A 21,034-nucleotide genomic window follows, 5' to 3' on the forward strand; every position below is an offset into this window, starting at 1 on the left:
CCCTTCAGCCTGGAGCTCTAGCTCTGACTGGCTCTAGCTGCAGCTTATTCTACCTGGTGTCTTCTAGAGGTTTGTATTCAATTTATTATTATACTAAATCCCTTAAATCTTAATACTATTTTTCCTTTAAATAGAAAATATTAAATGACATTCAACAGACTAAATTTATACAAATTTTATTAAATAAATATCATATAATGAGAATAGTCTTTGTTAAAAAGCCTGATAACACAGAGAATTAAATAAAACAAACACTAAACTACATTTCTACAAGTTAAAAGAGTGAAACGTCTTCTCATCTCCCATACTATGACACAATACCAATTTAGCTCACAAATTTACTGTCTACATTAAAATAATAGTCTGTTGTATTCCTGTCAGCATATTTAAATTCAAATACTTATAAATTTATAATACTTGTTATATACTTGTAAATTTATTTCAACAAGAAATCTTGTTGAAAATAACATGTAGTCGTAACTGTATGTTATGAATTTCCTGTTTGTTAAGTAATATGAGTGGTCATTATGAACTTACATCATCCAGTTCGACTATTTTTAGAGATGGTTCAGGTCTCTCTATGTTTAATTCTTCTACTGGCAGAAAAAGAGCTGGGGGTTGTATTTTGACATCTTCAACTAGAAAATAAGATTAAAAATAATATCATCAAAGCATATACCTTACCTGATAATTCATCTTCAAATAACATAGGCAACAATAGAAGAAGAATGTTCTCCTGTGCGTCCACACAAAGGAATAAATACTGTCAATTTTCCCAGTTCAAGTAAAATACACATTTACTTAACATTCGAGTTTTAAATGAAACTATTTAAACTAAGGCAAAGTAAATCTAGAGAATGGCAAGGAGAGTGTGCATGATTTTGATCTGGAGATAAAGTGTACACAGTGCAGTTGAGAATGATACAGTAAAGAAAATGAAAAGCAGATGCTGATTAATGCTCAGTGTATATAATTTGAAATAGTAAATTTGAAAATATCTAATTAAGGCTGAACTAACCATCACTATCTTCATCATTTTCATTCTGAGAACACTGTGCCTCACTACCGGTTTTACACTGAGGTATAAAGGTGTCCACTAGCATGTTTTGAAGTTGCTCCTGTGGAGTTCTACAAAACAAGAAAGAAGCAATTAAAAGCCTAAAGTACATTATCTGAAATTTCTCCAGACAAGATCTTGATTTATTTCACAAACAAGTGAGTCTACAAAATTAATAATGAAAACCATAGCCATACCTCTAATTCACAGAAGAAAAGTACAACTGTATAACATAATCTTAATCTACTAAAATAATTTTATAAATCAAATTAACATCACACAACATTTTTAATTTCATATCTTATTGTTTTTCCTTTAGGATGAAAATCAAAGTTATGATAGAATTCGGTATTTTTGCAAAAAAACACATGGAATCCATGAAACATATCACACTGTTTAAAAAGCTAATTTACAAATGTGTGTTGTATCTCACAGACTTGGCATTATGTTGATAAGTTCTAAGAGAACTGAAGACATTTTTCTGAACTTCCACCAAGCCAGTCGCGTAATAAAATAGGCTTCCACGATAAGCATGTGAGGTGTTCCGGCTGTAGCATCTATTATCTAATTAACAATGAGGTCTGATGTGGCCTGTCTCACATACAAGGCAATGAAGCACAGGAATTCTTAGAGGCCTTGTGCATTTGGTTCCAAAGGATAGTCCCAAACAATGGTGAAGGGAGTCACTTTTTAACTGCCCTTAAACCGCACAGCTCTTCTAGATTATGCATGCTCATTGAGTCCCCATATAAAAGTCAGGGCCTTCTTAATAATATTAGCTGGTGACAATAATACAAAAAATGTACCAGGCTATGTTCTAAACAATTTGGGGTACTGAATCTTAACAGGAATATTAAATAGGTGCTAATATTATCTAAGTTTGATGAGAAAATTAAAGCACAAAGAAGTAAACCAACTTGTTCTGTCATTCAGGTAGTAAATGCAGCAAAGACAATTTGAACTCAAGCAGTCTGCCTCCCTAAGCCCATGTTCTTAATCATTACTCTATATTGCCTCTCTCACAATTTGCAAAGGTACTAAAAATTTAATGATCTCCTGGCAAACTGTGACTATGTGCATTTCCCCAGTATATGTAATGTATATATCAGAACACTCCAAAATATTTATATATTAACCAGCTTTGAAGAGCATGTCATCTTACATCCAAAATTTAATTAAATGATGGAAAATATTAAAGAGTAAAGTTCAAAGACAAACTAGCATCTGGTCACCAGCCTCTTTCCAGTTTGACATAGATATACTGTACTAAAAATTCAATCACTGATACACATAAATGTACTAATATCCAGATACTCCTTCATGAAGTGAAAACTTACCTAATTTTAGGAGGAAAGCCCTGAACCAAAGACTTAGAGAGTCTAGTTAATAGAGCACTGGAGCTGAAGGGGTCCCTTAGATTATTTATTCCAAACTCAATGTTTTTCAGGTGATAAAATTTGGACCAAGAGAAATAAAGTGATTTGCCCATGAACAAACAACTAGTTAGTCAATAAACTAACTCTACATTCTGGATTGGGACCCTAACACAATTGCTTTGTCAAAAGATCAAGCCACATAAATAAAATATGACATATGCTTTAGAATAGGATTACCTCACCAGATTTTCCTCTTTTAAAATTTAAACAAATATGTATTGAGCATTGACCAATTCATTTGGGGAAACCAAATTGACCAAATCATTCTTGTGATGAATGGTTCTAACACTGTGAATCAGTGTTAGGCTGTTTGCATCAGAATCACCAGAGAAGATCTTTTTGAATGCAGAGTCTCATACCCATCCTTAAAAACACTGATTTTTTAGGTCTGTCTGGGGCCAGGAGGAGAAATCAGCATTCTAAAAACCTCCCCCCATGCTTCTGATGATCAGCTAGAACTGAGAAGTACATATAATAAAAAGAGTAGGGGAACTGGAGTAGAAATACCAGCTAATTTTTAATATCCACCTTTAAAATACTCTAAATCCAAATTGTATGATCTCTTTCATGAAACTTTCCTAGCATTTAGAAGAACCACTAGAAACAAAAGAGAAAATAAACCAGTGGGACTACATCAAACTAAAAAGCATCTGCACAGCAAAGGAGACCATCAACAAAATGAAAAGACAGCCTACCAAATGAGAATATATTTGCAAATCATGTATTTAATAAGGAACTAATATCTAAGTAATATCTAAGATATATAAATCAACAACAAAAATCCCAAAGCACCCAATTAAAAATCGGCAGAGGATCTGAATAGACATTTTTCCAAAGAAGACATACAGATGGCCAACAGGCACATGAAAAGGTGTTCAACATCACTAATTATTAGGGAAATGCAAATGAAAACCACAATGAGATATCACCTCACACCTGCTAGAATGGCCATCGTCACAAAGGAATAGCAAATGTTGGAGAAGATATGGAGAAAAGGGAACTTTATACACTGTTAGTGGAAATGTAATTTGGTGTAGCCACTATGGAAAACAGTATGGAGATTCCTCAAAAAATTAAGAATAGAACTACCATATGATCTAGCTATTCCATTTCTGGGTATTTATCTGAAGAAAATGAAAATAATAATTTGAAAAGATATATGTACCCCTTTGCAGCTTTATTTACAGTAGCCAGGATATGGAAAAAACCTAAGTGCCCAGCAACAGATGAATGGATAAAAATGTGGTTATACACACACACACACACACACACACACACACACACACACACACACACACACACACACACACACTAGGGAATACTACTTAGCTATAAGCAAACATAAAATCTTGACATTTGTGACAACATAGATAGACCTTGATAGTATAAGTGAAAAATGTCAGAGAAAGAAAAATGATTTCACTCATAAGTGAAATATAAAAAAATCAAAAATAAACAAAACAAAACAAAAACAAACACATTAATACAGAGAACAGATTAGTGGTTACCAGAGGGGAAGGGGAGTAGAAGAGGGTGAAATGAGTAAAGGTGGTCAACTGCACAGTAACGAATGGAAACTAAACTTTTGGTCGTGAGCAGGTTGCAGTGTATACGTGAGCAGGTTGCAGTGTGAAATATAATCTGCACACATGAAACATATATATAATGTTATAAACAATGTTATCTCAACTACAACAAAAAGAACCACTGGAGATATTAAGATTGCTATTAAGGTGTATCAACACTTACGTATTGGCAGGTAAAATACAAAAATCATTACTATCCAAATCAGAAAAGTGATATAAAAACAAAATGCAATAGAATATATATTTATAAGCCTGTTAAGCCTTTTATAAAATATGACAATTATAGGCAGAAATGAAGTCAGTCATTTAACAAAAGTGTTCTTCTTTTACTGTATAGGAAACTCAGTGTGAAGGGCCTTGAAAGGCAGCCACTAAAAAAGATAAGTGACCTTGGGATTACTTTTATGTACTAATTCCTAAGCTAGAAAGAGGCAATTGACAGATATACACTACTAAGTTTCACACCTGAAAGACTGTTATGGACATAATACTTTAAAAGAGATACAGACAACTTGGACAATAGTTACATAGGAATAACCAGAATAGTCTATGTATGAACTTAAAACCCTGCCACGTAAACCACAATGGGATATAACTACACACCTGTTAAAACAACCATCAAAAGAAAAAATAACCTGAGAATACCAGGCACTGGCAAGGATGTGGAGCAACTGGAACTCTCACGCATTACAGAAAAAAATGCAAAACTATTCAGTCACTTTGGAAACAGTTTGGCAGTTTCTCATCAAGATAAACATATATTTACCATATAACTCAGCCATCCCGGTCCAGGTATTTACCCAGGGAATTAAAAAATTATATTCAAACAAAAACCTATATGCAAATGTTTATAATAGATTTAGTCATAATTGCCCAAAACTAGAAACCAGCAGGATGTTGTTTAACAGATGAATGGATAAAATATATACCATGATTATGAAATACTACTCTACCCTAAAAAGGAACAGACTTTGATTCACTCAAGAACATGGTTGAATCTTAAATGCATTTTGCTAAATGAAGGATGCAAAAAGCTACATATTTTATGATTTAATTTACATGACATTCAGAAAAAGGCAAATGTATAAGGATGGAAACAGACCAACAGTTGTCATGGGTTGAGGAAGAAGGGTTGACTAAAGAAAGAGGAAGCATGAGGGATTATGGGGTGATGGAACTGTATTCTTCAGTACTGTGGTGAACACATGGCTCTAGGCATTGGCAAAAGCCCACAGAACTGTACACAAGTTTATTCAAATTTTAAAAAGTACTCAGGATATGGGCATACCCCAAAGAATGGTAGAACCACTCTAAAGGAGATGGGAAAGTAATGAGTGCCACGGCCTAAGCAACTTTGGAAAACAAGATTTTGACTGGATACTGTAGAAAGCACTATACACAGTGTACTCTAATTGGTAAATGTTTCTCACAGTGAAATTCGTTAGAGATTCTGAAACTACTTCACACATATATTAAGGGTGATAAATTAATAAATATATTATAGATACTGAGAGCCAGGATTCTCACTGCAGGTGAAAGAAACCACAAATAAGCAAAGGGAGAATGTAAATGAACCAGTTGATGTTGGCTTGGATGTATGAATATGAACTCATGTTTACTTTAATAGATATCCAGGTAGACAGGTACAGAAGTAAATTTAGTTGTGTGTGTATCCTGGGTTAGTATATATACATGTATCTCCTAGATGTTCTCTGAGAAAACCTAGGGTCTGTGACTCCTGAGTAGCAAGGTGCACACCTAAGTTGAGATCTTGGTTTCTGAATAACAGTCTCCAGTAAAAGGAATCAGGTTTCCTTGGAAAGATGATTCCCGGGTTAGGACAGGAAAATGCATCTCAGGTGCTAGAAAAATAAAGAGATGTTCAACGCAAACCAACAAACAAACAAAAAATGGCAAGAACGTATTGAAAGAAGCAAGAAGTCAACCTGAAGGAGCTCTCAATGATCAAAGCAGGAACTTGAGTCAAAAAATAAATGACAATCGTATTGGCTATTAATCCAAAATAAAATAAATATCCATGAGTCCACATAAATAAACAATTGAATAAATAAACCAAAGTGGGAAAAGAGATATTCTTCCTTGAAGAATTCCAATTAATAAATGTAGAAGGAATAGAGGAAATAGAAAATCCCCACTAGAGCAGCAGAGTAATAACTGCTACAGGCAAAATCCACTGACAAATGCTAAAATTAGTAGATGAAAGTTTAGAGAAAAACAGAATTTTGCATCATCTCAAAGTATCTCCCCTAAAATATTTATTACTGTGATGTGATTAAGTCCCTACCCCACCCAATTCATATGTTGAAATTCTAACACTCAGTGTGATGGCATTAAGAGATGAGGCCTTTGGGAGGTGATTAAGTCATGAAGGCAGAGTCCCCACATGGGATTAGCACCTTTATAGAAGAGGCTCATGAGAGCCCTGCGAAGACACCATGAAAAGATTTCTCCTATGAACCAGGAAGCAGGCCATCACCAGACTCTGAATCTGCTGGTATCTTGATCTGGGACTTCCTAACCGCAGGAACACTGAGAAATAAATGTTTGTTTTTTATAAGCCACCCAGTCTATGGTATTCTGTTATAACATCCCAAATGGACAAAGACAGAAATGGGTACCAGAAGTGGGGTGCTGCTATAAAATTCCTTAAAATGTGAAAGCAGCTTTGGAGCTGGCTAATTAGTAAAGGCTGGAAGAGGTCTGAAGTTCACGCTAGGAAAAGGCTACATTGCTATTAATAGACCTTTAAAGACAATTCTGGTAAGGGCTCAAAAAAAAGAGAGAGCTGTAGAAAAAGCTTCAATAGTCTTAAAGAATACCGAAGTAATCCTGAATAGAATGTCAGTAGTAATATGGATGGTAAATGCCATTTTGATGAGGTATCAGATGGAAGTAAGGAACAATTTATCATACAATGGAGGAAAGGCAATCCTTGCTAATAAAGTGGCAAAGAGCTTAGCTGAATTGCATTCATGTCCTAGTGTTTTACGGAAGGTAGAACTTGTGAGTAATGAAATTAGACATATGGCCGAGGCAATTTCTAAGCAAAGTGTTGAAGGAGAGGCCTGGTTTCTCATGACTGCTCATAACAAAATGCAAGGAAGAGAGGAATGAATTAAAGACAGAATTAATCAAAAGAGAAGCAAAACTTAAAGATTTGGAACATTCTCAGCCTATTTATATTTATATTGAAAAGTATGACACAACCTATACAGGAGAGAATAGGAAGTATATGGCCAAAGGATCATTTCACAGGGAGATCAGTTAGCCATCTAAACAGAAGATATGACCTATTATCCAAGACAATGGAAGAATGATCCCAAAGGCAATTCAGAAATCATCAGGGCTATCTCTCCCATCACAGAGAGCCCCATTAGAGCAACAGCCCAGTAAATCCCTGGGGGCAAGGCTGCCCTTGTGACCCCAGACTAGACCAGCCACACAATTCAAGCCCAGGGAGTCACAGAGCTCAGAGCCATCTTAGGAATGGGGCCACTCAAAGCCACAGGGCAGAGCCAACCAGAGCCTTGGGGGCCCAGCCCCTGCCAGGCAAAGCTCGGGGCAGAACTGCTGCCTCAGTGTGTCCAGAAGTGGGGCTTCTATCCCAGTGGGCCTGGACAGCAGAGGATACTCTCAAGATTTAAGGTCTAATAGCATTTGCCCTGTTAGGTTTCAGACTTGCTCAGGACCTGTTACTTCTTTTTTATTTCCAATTTTTTCCTTTTAGAATGGGAATATCTATCCTATGCCTGTCCCACTTTTGTATTTTGGAAGCACAGAACGTGTTTGATTTCATACGTTCACAGTTAGAGAGCAATTTGTCTCAGAATGAATCAGACATTGAATTTCACCCATATCTGATTTAGATGATACTTAGATAAGACTTTAGAATTAAGACTTCAGAATTTTGAGTTGATGATGGAAGGAGTTAAGACTTTTGGAGCTATTGGGATAGAATGAACATATTTTGCATGCGAGCAGGACATAAACTGGTGGAGGGCAAGGAGCAGAAAGCTCTCTTCTGAATGTTTGTGTCCCCACAAAATTCATATGTTGAAATTCTAACCTCCAAGGTGATGGTATTAGGTGGTGAGCCTTTGGGAGGTGATTAGGTCAAGAGGGTAGCACCCCCATGAATGGGATTAGTCTCTCCCCAAGAGAGACCTCTCACCCCTTCTGCCCTGTGAGGACACAGTGAGAAGACAGCCCTCTATGAACCAAGAAGCTGGGTCTCTCCAGTCACCAAGTCTGCTGGCACCTTGATCTTAACTTCCCACCCTTAAGAACTGTGAAAAATAAATGTGTGTTGTTTATAAACCACCCAGTCTATGGTATTCTGACAGCTTGAACAGACCACAATGTTAATTATGAAAGGAAAAGAGTGGTTTTGCAGCAGGGAACCTTGGTGAGTACCACATTAACCATGTGTTCAAGGTTAACATCCAGGTGATGAGATATACTGATAGTATGATCGGGTGATATCATGCACTGAGAAGGGTGCACCCTCTCTGTGGCATTCTTCCTCAAAATGCACAACCTCAATCTAATTACAAAAAAACACCAGATAGACCCACACTGAGTATATTCTATGAAATACCCAGCAAGTACTCATGTCCAGGTCATGAAGACAAGGGAAGACTGAGGAATTGCAATGGATAAGGAGATAGGACAAAACTGCAATGTGAGATCCCGAATTGAATGCTGAAACAGAATAAGGACGTTAGTGACAAAAACTGGTGAAATCCAAATGAAGTGTGTAGTTTAGTGATTTATATTGTACTAATGTTAATTTCTTGGTGTTGATACATGCACTATGATTATATAAGATGTTACCATTAGAAAAGCTGAATGAATGCAAGTGGAAATTCTTCATGTTGTTTTGCAACTCTTGATTGCATGTCTTATTTCAAAATTAAAAAAAAAATTAAAAGAAAAGAAATCTGCCCATGAAAAACAGCTGAAGGGGTGTGGGGGCAGATGGTAACCTGTCAAACAGAAGCTTCAAGGAAGTCATGAGGGCTGATTTTTAAAAATATGAAGGGATACCATGAAGAGGAGAGATTCAATTGGCTCAGTATTGGTTTAATTGGTAGAATTAGGACCAAGTTAGCAACTAGTCAGAAAAAATTGCAGCTCACTAGGAGATATCATAGGAGACAGAATGTTCCAAGGATGGAGTGGGTCATCTCGGGAGATGGTTTTGTATGACTGGAAGTGAATGAAGCAAGGGCTCGAAAACCACTCCTCAGGTACATTCTAGACAGGTTTTCTAACACCCTGCTCCTCAAAATGTGGTTCAGAGACTAGCATTACCCACGGCAGTATCACATGGGAGCTATCAGAAATTCAGAAATGCAAAATCTCAGGCTCCACCCATACCTACTGAAGAAGAATCTGTATTTTGCCATAGTCTCTAGCTGATTCATAGGCACAATGAAGTGTGAGTAGCACTGCTATAGGGGAAACTGAGACCATGGCCTTTGAAGGTACCTCCCAATGTGGTTCTTATATCATGGTAAAATTATGCATGACTCCAACATGTACTCAGTCATCAATTTGGTTTGATATTTAACTTTTAAACCACTTATGAAATGCTACATCTAATGATATAGCCTTTGAATAAAATATATTTGAATACTATTAATAAAACTATAAAATCAAAGGTCTGCTTAACTTAAAAGTAACTTTAAAAGTAACTTAAAAGTTTCTGAAGAGTACAGCTCAAAAATTACCTCTTCAAAGTAAGCTTTCATTTATCACATTATTTTTGCTATTATTTTTAAACTCTATACCATATTTGTGCCTTGTTTCCCACATACACATTTCCACTTCTCAAGGCAAACCCTAAATCAATCACACATTACATACATAAATAGAATTAAAATTCTTATCAGAACGGTAGAAGCTTCACAGGGATTTAATATTGCTTTAAAATTATTTATGCAAATGTGAAGTGCATAAATAACATTGCTACAAAAAAGCATGTCACACACGGATCGTAAATAGCTTTCACATTTCTTATTAATAATGCAAAAAATCAGAAAATACCTTCTGTGTTTTTTAAGCCATAATTTTTCCATGTAGGATAAACTATCTTCTTTAAATTCGATCATAAGTGGTTCTGTCCAAATTCTCAGATTAGTTTGTACTTCACATTCTTCCAATGACTCTATAAAAATAAACATAATATGCATAATTAAGGTACCCTAGTCTACAAATTACCACATCTTCTCTCAAGATATAGAACTCACCATTTTTGAGGCAAATGTGCTTTGATATTTGTCTGTATAATCAATAGTTCTAGGCTTAAATGATGCAAAAGTGTTAAATATTGGTGATTTATTATATTACTGTATAGATAGTTTTCTTCAATAATTTCTTGAAATGAAAAAATCTTATGATTCACAAGGTTTTTTAAAGCAACTAATTATTTTACACGATAAAGATAAATACAAATGGATTCATTATATATTCTATAAATGCACACACACATAAAGGTATGTGTTAGAGCCACTGACAATAATATTTACACATTATGGGAAACAGAAAATAAATAACTCAAAATGGCACCTGGAGGAGACAACTGTCCTCATGAATTTATATCTACATGGCAACTTACTTCCAGATGCTTAAGATGTTTCTGAAGTACTACTAAATTAAAACCACCATTCAAAGATATTTAAAACTGATGGAGATTTCTGGGAAAGAAAGCAGCATAAACACAGAGTTACTAGTCTCTCCACCCTCCTAGATATTAGCCCTCTCTCCATAATGACCACAACAGGAGGAAAAATGTGGGAGAAGATAGAGAAGTAGTAAAGACGGAAACAATTATTTTTTTATAGACTGAAACTAGAGAATAATCCCAAGCTCATACTGCAGCTTTTAATAAATAGCTTTTAGAAACAGCCAAATGCCAGCAATAGAAATAAACCAAAAGAATGTAAGTCACCCACTCCTATTCCTCCCAAAGTGTAGAGCAGTGCTGAAGAAAGCAACTGGAGGATGTTCTGGGAACCACCATCAGAACGCATGAACTGAAAGAGTAGGAGTCAAGGACAAGTGCAAGTCATAGAAAAAAGGAGAGCCCTCCACTGTGAGTCCTCCTTTTCATAAGAAAACAAAATATTTCCCGGCAGGGAAGCCGAAAGAGAAAAAAAATGAGGACTCACTTTTTTTTCTGTCCAGGTCATGGAGAAGAGTCGCTTGGCTTGAGAGATAACCCCCAAGTCTAGAAGGGTGATGAGGAGGAAGGAGATGAAGCAGCTGACCTGGGACTCACTCTTCTCCCATCACCAATGGCACATTCCCAGGAAATAAAGATGGCAGGTAGCCTGGGTTAACTTGCTTGTGAATATGCTAATAACTAGACTTTCTGGCAAACAGATTAATGATATTTTCTAGAAAGAGAGACTTTAGCTACGTAATGCATTCAGCAGGATAAGTTTTGTTTCAAATTGCTTACATAAAACAAATCTAGGGCTTCCCTGGTGGCGCAGTGGTTGGGAGTCCGCCTGCCAATGCAGGGGACAAGGGTTCGTGCCCCGGTCCGGGAAGATCCCACATGCCGCGGAGCGGCTGGGCCTGTGAGCCATGGCCGCTGAGCCTGCACGCCCGGAGCCTGTGCTCCGCAACGGGAAAGGCCACAACAGTGAGAGGCCCGCATATCACAAAAAAAAAAAACAAAAAACAAATCTAGAACACATGGATTCATGAGTCATGTCTCCCTGAACAATGCCACACAAGCTATGGAACTGAGGTTCTGGTTTGCTCCCTTGTTTAATGGTTCTCTAGCTACCTTTTGTGTGAAGTTGTGTAAGACGTCCCATTGTTCATATTGAAGGGATGATGGGTATTCTCCTTAATAGACAATGCTTTTAAAAGTCTTAAGGTAAATTTGCCCAAGGTATTTAAGGAACAGCCAGGAGGCCAGTGTGGCTGAAACAGAACAAGCCAGGGAGAGAGTAATAGGAAGTGAGATCACAGAGATAGGGACTTCAGATTACATTGAACCTTCTAGGCCATTGGAAGTATTTGCCTTTCACACTGAAGGAAATGAAATTACAGTTCACTAAAACGTAATCAAGTTAGAAATCAATAACAGAATCACTAGAACACTTGAAAATTCAAAGCTAATGGCCAAGAAACACAGGAAAACATACTCAATGTCATCTGTAATGAGATACACAAATGAAATATATAATTTCATCTCTATCAGACCCGCAAAAATTTTTAAAAACTGACAGTTAAAGTGTTGGTGATAATGGGAAGCAGCCAAACCATTTATATACTGCAGAGAGGAGTATAAACTAACACAAATACTCTGGTAAAGAAAATTTAGGTTAACCTAGTATAGTTAAAGACACAGACACCCTATGACCCAGCTATTCTGCTCCCAGGAAGAGACACCTAGAAATGTGTACACATGTGTATTAGGACACCTGTGCAAGAATATTCAAAACAGCAGTGTTTGCTGGGTAGGGTTAAGGGAATAAGTGATGTTGAAGCACTCAGAAACTAAAAATAATGGAAAGCTGTTACCAACCCTAGGCTTGAGAGGACAAAGTAGGAGAAATTTGTAAGAAGTCACTGAAAGCAACGGCTGTGGATGAAAGGTCATCTAAGTGCTGCTCTGTAACATAAGTAGAAAATGCAGTCACTGCAAAATCTCAGCACATCAAGGAGAGGAAAAGTAAGTACTTCTACATCTTTCTTACCCCAAATGGGAATCAACCTAAACAAACATCAATATTTAAACAGGTAAACAGTGGTGTAGTCATATAAAGAAGACTTTTAAGCATAAGACTCTTAAGCAGGGAAAATGAATGAAATACAACTATGCACATCTTTATGGGTAAATCTCAGTAAATTATGTTGAATAAGTTAAACAGGTTGAAAAAGAGTACATATACTAGTTTTCCATTTACACAATGTTTAAGTACATGCAAATTTAACAATATATTGTTTAGAGATACACACATGCAGTAAACTGCAAGGAAATCAAGGGAATGAAAAAATACAAATCCAGGCTAGTGATAATCACTTAGAGGGGAGGGAAGAGGAAGAGAACAGGTTCTTATTGTTTTGTTTTTCTCCATAAGGTATATAAATTTTATAAATGTTCTTTTTATCTACTTAATATCTTAGGGAAAGGAAAATATTTACAAACACATACATATAATATACACGCACATAAACAATCACATTTATAATACTCTGAGGCAAAATAAAATCACATATTATATCAACAGAAGTCCTCATCTTAATGATTTCTCCATGGCAATCACACTGCTGACCTCATTTCTTTACTTAAAAACACTGTCCTCCATGGGTTTTTATGATAATACACTTTACCAACTTTCCTCCTATATCTATGCCACACTTTGTCTTGTTTGTAGCCTTGTCTTTCCAAGCCACTAAATGTAATTCCTCTATAGCTTGTTGTGCTACAACCTTGCTCTCTGAGGTCCAGCCATGCACATCTACCTTCAGTCCCATTAACACGATATGCTCTCTTCACCATGGAGCCTTTGTACATTCTAATTTGTCTCCACTCTCCAACTCATTTTCTAGCCTTCAACTTGAATCTTGGCTTCTTAGAAATCCCTTTTTAATTATCAGTCAGGGTTCTAACAGGAAAGAAAAAACTCAAAGGGGTAATTTGAAGAAGATCAAATGAAGGGACTAACTTATAATCATGTTAAGGTTAAGGGAACAAGTGATGTTGAAGCACTCAGAGACTAAAAATAGTGGAGAACTGTTACCAACTCTAGGCTTGAGAGGACAAAGTAAGGCAAGTGTTGTAAGTAGTCATGGAAAGCAATGGCTGTGGAAGAAAGGTCATCTGAGTGGAGCTAATGATATATGCAGACAAAGCAGTAACTGCAAAATCTCAGCACATAAAGGAGAGGGAGAGTGAATACCTCTACCTCTTTCTTCTCACCCTTCAACGTTCTGCTAGTGTCTCCAACTGGTCAAACCCAACCAGAAGCCAGAGAACAAGGGAGTTCATGTGATGCAGCCTCCAAGGATCAACCTCTAGGGGCACAGAGTAGGGCAGAAATGGGAAAGAACGGATCTGGAGAGACAGAGTCTACTTAGTTTGCATCTAAGCATCCATTTGTCTGTCTGTCTCTTCCTCTGAAAACAAAACAAAACAAAACTAAACTAACTCATGTCTGAAGCACAGGGAACACAAAGTTCTACAGCCACTATGCATCAGAGGGAGATTTCAATTTAGTGATACTCCCAACTAAATTTAAATGTTAGATACCAGTAGTATATGTCATATTAGGTATCAGGAAAAAGAGAGGAGAAAAAAAACAATTACTCAATATAAAACTTAGCTGCCATGGTTCTTCATTTTGTAGCTGGTTTTGAAGCCTACCTTGATTTGTTTACCATAGCCTCCTTCTCTCACCACCCATTCTGTTTACCTTACTGCCTGCCAACCCCTTTTACCTGGTAGAGTGACTAAAATCTTCATTCTCAAAAGATTCAAGACCATAGAAGCCCTCTTTTCATTGGCTTGCCATATTTTTCCAATGAACATTATTACTGGACACAGAAAAATTAAGTATGCCACTGAATGGTTTGCAGATGAAGTCTATCTTTTCTTTATTGTATGATAACAATCTAATTTTTCCTTCATACTTGTGCTCAAACAACATGGTCAGTACAGTGACCCTTCCTGACTATTAACTCAGTGCTGATGAGCCCCAAATGGCAGTGGGTAGTCTCAGCTTCCAGTTTAATAGAAGTTTTGCCGGAGTTTCATGTAATATAGAGTCCCTTGTAGGAAAAGCACCCCAAACTCACAAGATGTTGTTTCTCAGCTGGAACCCATACTGAACCTTCAGCAGGCCGTTCCACAAAACTATCAAGCTAGCTGGATAGTGCTGCACATGGTAAGATGAGTGACTTCCATGAGTATGAGCTTATTCCTATACCTTTTTCATAATAAAATGAGTGTCTAGATCGAAGACCCTCATTGTGTAAGACACCACAGTGACAAATAAAGCTTCTGCTGGCAGATACACTACAGGAAGAGAAGGCAAATCCTTTTCTGAAATATGTGGCTTTTCCCATGAGGACAAATTACTGCCCTACCCATGATGGAAAGGGTCCAATATAATCATTCTGTAACAGATACTCCCTGTTCACAAGATCCACTTAGCATCATGCCATCAATCTAATGGGCAATAGCTTTTGTGCAATAGCAAGGTTCTTTGGGACTATATAATGCTAGAAAGCTGGAGAGCTAATGTAGGTCTGAAGCAAGACTGTGAAGGTATACTGTAACCCATATGATATCAAACGATCTCTGGCTATATTTATTAATAGAAATAAAAAAGAATACATCTGATATGTCAAGGAGCAGTAAACTATAGCCCTTGGGTCAAATCTGGCCCACTGCTTTTGTATGGCTTTCAAGCTAAGAATGGTTTCTACATATTTTAATGGCTGAAAAACATCAAAAGAAGGATAATATATTGTGACATGTGAAAATTATGTAAAATTCAAATTTGTATCCATAAACAAGGTTTTATTAGAAAATAGTCACACTCGTTTGTTTATATATTGTCTTTCATGATACAGTGGCAAAGTTGTATGGCCCTTCTGAATGGCCCTCAAAGCTTAAAATATTTACTATGTGTCACTTTACAGAAAAATCAACCCCTAGGCCAGGTCAATAGCTGTCTCCCTCCTCCAACCATGGAGAATGTGTTGGTTTTCTCCAGCAAAGACACTACATCCAGAAAAGCGACTGTGACCTGTATCATCATCATCGGATCAAGTTTACTCTAATCTGTAGTCATTTTCCAAGATCATTGGCTTTTGTACCAAATAAGTAAGGTAAATGGAAATATAATAAAAAGCAGTATTCCTGCATCTTTCAGGTCTTTGATGCTGGCATTAATCTTTGCAATCCCCAGGTATTGCTTCTGGCATGGTATTTTATTAGCATGGACATTGGCAAGGGAGGGAGACAGTTCTAGGGTCTTCTACTTACGTACTACCATAACAACCTTCATGTCACAGGTCAGACCATCAACACAGGCATTATTCCTGTTACTAAGTATATCCGTTTCCAAGAATCAAGACTGGAAAAATAACCACATAATGGTCCCACAGTTCCAATGCACTATGAGACAGAATAAAGACAAGATTCTATCTATCATTCCACTTCCATAAATCTCTAAGACTGACTGGTGGATTATGGTGGTACTTAGGGTCTCCAGGGTGTCTAACTGTCAGTTCAGACCCAGAATCTAATAACCCCTCTGAAGGTCTGGGCATTGCCTTTCCTCAGTGCATGTTTATCCTGGTAAATAGCCATAAATTCTGTAGTGAAAGCTTAGAGGAAGATTCATAGTGTACCCTGTGACCACACTACAAAATCCTGCGAAAGGACCCAGCCTCTACCTCAAGGGGCTTTAGATTTGTGGTGTGGCTTAGGGCTGAGAACTTTATAATAAACTCTGAATCCCCAGTATGGTAGCTCAAGTTGGGTCTCTTTGCATCAGGATGGAAATTTTCTACTCAGATAGGAAAAACAGGAGTCTATACAAACTTTTTCATTCTTATATACTCCAATTAGTACCACAGATCTCTGTGAACTGAAACAATCTAATTACTAGTCTTCCTTGCCCCTTATTTTGGTAATTTTTCCACTATAACTTTGATAATGATATGCCAACATCTGGCCTCTACTATTCCAGGTTTCCATGATTCCTTTGAAATCAGGCAGTTCAATTCCATTTAAGCATCTTTATCCACAATCTTCAGCCTATAGAGGAAAGCTACAACATATGAGTTCTTCTATTATTTTTAAATACTATGTCTTCAAAGTGGACAATCAAAAAGGTATTTCTATAGAAGACTTAATCCTTTTCAGAGTAAAAAAGTAAAAAATACATCAAAATGTGAAAGCACAAATAAAAGAGCACATAAAATAACATAGTCAATGAGAGTTATGTTGATGTACATGCTAAAACAGAGTATACAAATAAAGTCTTGGAAGTACTAACAAAATTGATGTATCATGAACAAATGTAGGAAAAATACTTGAAAGAGAGAACATTATTTAGTAAAAAATCAGATTTTAATTGGGAATAAGGTGTGTGATATCTTGACATTAGGAATTACACTATGTTACAAAAGAGGACTAATCAGGAGAGGTCCTTCACTGGGAAAAAAATGAAATAAATATCATAAAATTGAATGCTGTCAACTAAGTTACATGATTTAAGTTTATTATCTGATACTTTATTTTTAATGAAAAGCAATTGGAAGCCTCAACAAGATTCTGAGTAATAAAATTAATAAATTGAATACTTCTAAAGGTATGATTTCCCTCAAAAGGTACTGGGAAACAAAGAGAAGACACTGTACACTTCGGTCATCCAGATCTTCAATGTCTAGAATATGGGCGTGAAAATTACCAAGGAAAAATAAAAACAAATATTTCTTCAAAAAGAAAGAAAAACAAAAGACAAATTAATTATCCCCCTGAACTTCACAGCAGTCCCTGAAATATATTTCTCAAGACACATACAAGAAAATTCTCTATTCCTCTCATCTCATAGATCGTCCTGTTTTATGTGTTGTAATTACAGTTCAATATAGGAATAGTTGTTCTGACAAAACTTTCTGCTAGAAGAGGAGCTGAGAGAATCGAATTCTCTATTCGACAGCCTGAATTTACGTAGGAAACAAAGGCAAATATATCCCCAATGCCCAATTCAGGGGGTTATAAATATTAAACCACTAAACCAATGGTCATAGAGTGACTACTCCTTTGAAGAGTTATATCAAACTACTATCCCAATGTTTCAGTGTTTCTGAACACTGCATTTATATTCATGGAGAATGGAGATAAAATAAATTCAGCTTTATTTTAAAGCATTCATTTTATTTAAAAAAAAAAAAAGCGGTACCTGGTTTTGCTGCATGTAACTTCTGTTTCTCATTGTCATCATGATGCCCAGTTCTCCATTGCTTTAGAACTTCTTGAAAGGATTGGGCAGAAGCTTGTTCAACAAATGGCCCTTCACACAAGGGCCTATCTCCTGTATTTGTACATTCTTCTTTTTTTGTTGTTGAAAGTTCTACCTAAAACAATTAATAGTGTATCTAAGTATGCTTTACTAAATGTTTTCTATCTTACAATACAGGTAGCATTAATTACTGAGCACTGTGAATCACACATTATTTTTAAACTTAGAATAGAATGTTTTTAAGTTGTACTTATTTATGTGCTTTACTGATTTCTTTAAAACTATAGACAGTTTTAAACGGTCTCTTCAGAAAGTACTAAAACTAGAGCCTACAGGACTGAGGGTTTATCATTAAGTTATCCACCAGTGTTTTCCCTGGAAAGCAGTGATAACCTTGTATCTAATCCTATTTCTCCAGTCGCCTGTTCCCTGCAACCTCCCCACAGCAGAAAGAACAGTTTCTTAACATGTAAATCTGATGTCACTTCTCTGCTCCAAACCCTCCAATGACTCCCTGTGAAACCCTCAGTTCCTACTAGGACTTACAAGGCTGTACACAACCTTGCACGCCCCTGCCTTTCACTTCACTTCCTTTAATTCTCCCCTTCATTCACTCTGCTCCAGCTAAACTTATCTTCTTTCAGTTCTAGGAACTCATCAAGCATATTCCACTCGAGGGCCTTGTGCTAGCTATATCCAGTGTCTGGAATGGTCCCTCTTCATATCTTCACACAGCCATTCCACTCATTTAACTCGGTCTTGGCTCAAACATCACCTACTCAGAGAATAGGTGATGACGCTACTGATGACCCTAAAAACAAAGCCCCTTTCTCCCCAACTTTCCAATCTCTTATCTGCTTTATTTTTCTCTCAATAACCTATCTCCATGGGAATTTACTCTACATGTTTGTTTATTGCTGGTCTCTCCCCATTAGAATGTTAATAGGATCAGGAATGTTGTCTGTTTCCTCAGTGCCAAGAGTAGTGCCTGGCACAAAGTAGGTGCTCATTAAAAGTTAGCTGAATGAATGGACAAATTAATGAATGCAGATGAAACACTGCCTGCTTCTCAATGTAATGACGGGGGGAAAGGATGAATTCCGTACAAAATATAGATCCACTGTGAACACACAGAAGAAAATAAAGGTAGGAATTGGCAGTTATCCAGTGAATCAGAGAGAACAGCCAAATTAGGAAACTAAAGCAAAATAAGTTCCTCACCAATGCTGAATTATCAAATGTGGATTACCTACACTGATGAAATTGCTAAATCTCCATGTGTATCTTCTAGATACAACAGTAGAATCCTCTGTGTTCAGCCCTTAATTGCAAAAAACCAGGCAGATTGTCAGAGGACAATTGAGAGAAAATCGTTAAATGTATGCATATATAAAATTCAGTATAAACAAAAAGCATCTGGAACCTACAGACACTATGCTAGTCGTTGACACAGAAACACAGAAATAGAAATAGAAGCAAAGAGCAGGAATTTAACTCAGATAAACAAGAATCCTATGGACAAAAAAGTGGCAGGGTCAGTATTCCGGAGTGAGAGAATGGTATATATGTTAAGGCATGGAGTTAAAGAACACAGTGGCATGGAACTGTATGCAGTTGTGTTGCTATAGCAAAAAGTGGGATATGAGAAAATATAAAGGGTGGAAAGACAAGTAGGGGCAGATTGTAAAGGATCCTGCCTGCCATCCAGAGAAAATTACACTTAAACATATTGGAAATGCAAACCTACTGAAGAGTCCCACCCAGTAGCTACTGAGTCCCACACAGTAGTGTGGGAGAGAAAGAAATTGGAGAACAGTGAGTTTGGATGCAAGGAAACCAATTAAAATTTACATCCATTTCTCAATATCTATCAACATTACAAATGCATAACCCTCTTCACCTAAGAATTTTAGGATTTTATCATATGGATATACTCATATATATGCAAAACAATATTTTTCAAAATTATTTTTATACTATAGTTTATACTGGCAAAAGACAAAACAGTATAAATGCTTATCAGAGAAAACATAGTTTAAAGGTTATTTTATATCCAATACATGGAGTATTTTACAACCACTATATAGAATGAGAAGGCTGTGGAATACACTTATATGGATAGCAAAACTACTGTTTAGTGTAAAAAGCATGTTTGCAGAGCAGTATGCAACATACTAATATTTGTGTTAAGAAATACATACATACAAAAGTAGAATAATCATTAGCTTCTAGAAGGGGAGAGAAGAAAATGCACTTTTCACTTAATAGACCTTCTGCACTTTAAGCAAAAGCTAATTTCAGTATTTGGAATAACAATAAGAATAGAAGTGACCAAATGTTCAAGAGTTTTCAGACGGTTTTAAGATGAGATGTGGTAACTGATTGAATATGCAAAGGAGAAAGAGAAATGACTGTAGAAAATAAATGTTCCTGGGCTTCCCTGGTGGCACAGTGGTTGAGAGTCTGCCTGCCGATGCAGGGGACGCGGGTTCGTCGTGCTCCAGGAAGGGAAGATCCCACATGCCACGGAGCGGCTGGGCCCGTGAGCCATGGCCGCTGGGCCTGCGCATCCGGAGCCTGTGCTCCACAACGGGAGAGGCCGCAACAGTGAGAGGCCTGCGTACCAAAAAAAAAAGAAAGAAAGAAAAAGAAAAGAAAAGAAATGTTCCTGCTGGCTTGGAAAGCTAGAAGAGAGGCTGCCACCAACAGTAACATCCATAGGTTTTGGAGAAGACATGATGAATTTCGTTTGGAAATACCTCTGTCTTAGAAGTAGGTGGGAAGGTATTTACAGGTACTCAGTAAGCAATATGTGAATGCGTGTGTATATGTATGCTGCACTCGTGAAGATGCACTGAAAACTCAGTGCTTAATACAAAATGAGTCAAGTATTCTGGTGATTCTAGCAGCTTTCCAGGGCAGCTCCTTTCCAAG

General features: G+C 36.9%; 1 protein-coding gene across 2 annotated transcripts in view; it reads right to left on the reverse strand.

Annotated features, from left to right (window-relative positions):
* The window catches only part of ZBBX (zinc finger B-box domain containing), a gene marked incomplete at both ends in the record, with an annotated part of 104,919 nt that overhangs the window by 28,917 nt on the left and 54,968 nt on the right, over positions 1-21,034 (reverse strand). For both annotated transcript variants that reach the window (XM_082654160.1, XM_082654159.1), the window contains 4 exons: positions 538-638; positions 1,019-1,128; positions 10,149-10,269; positions 18,041-18,215. In XM_082654160.1, the coding sequence (XP_082510286.1) occupies positions 538-638; positions 1,019-1,128; positions 10,149-10,269; positions 18,041-18,215 (507 nt within the window). The remainder of the gene's footprint in view (positions 1-537; positions 639-1,018; positions 1,129-10,148; positions 10,270-18,040; positions 18,216-21,034) is intronic.

Source organism: Grampus griseus, assembly GCF_964374135.1.
Source record: "Grampus griseus genome assembly, chromosome: 5".
In the NCBI taxonomy this organism is placed as follows: Eukaryota; Metazoa; Chordata; class Mammalia; order Artiodactyla; family Delphinidae; genus Grampus; species Grampus griseus.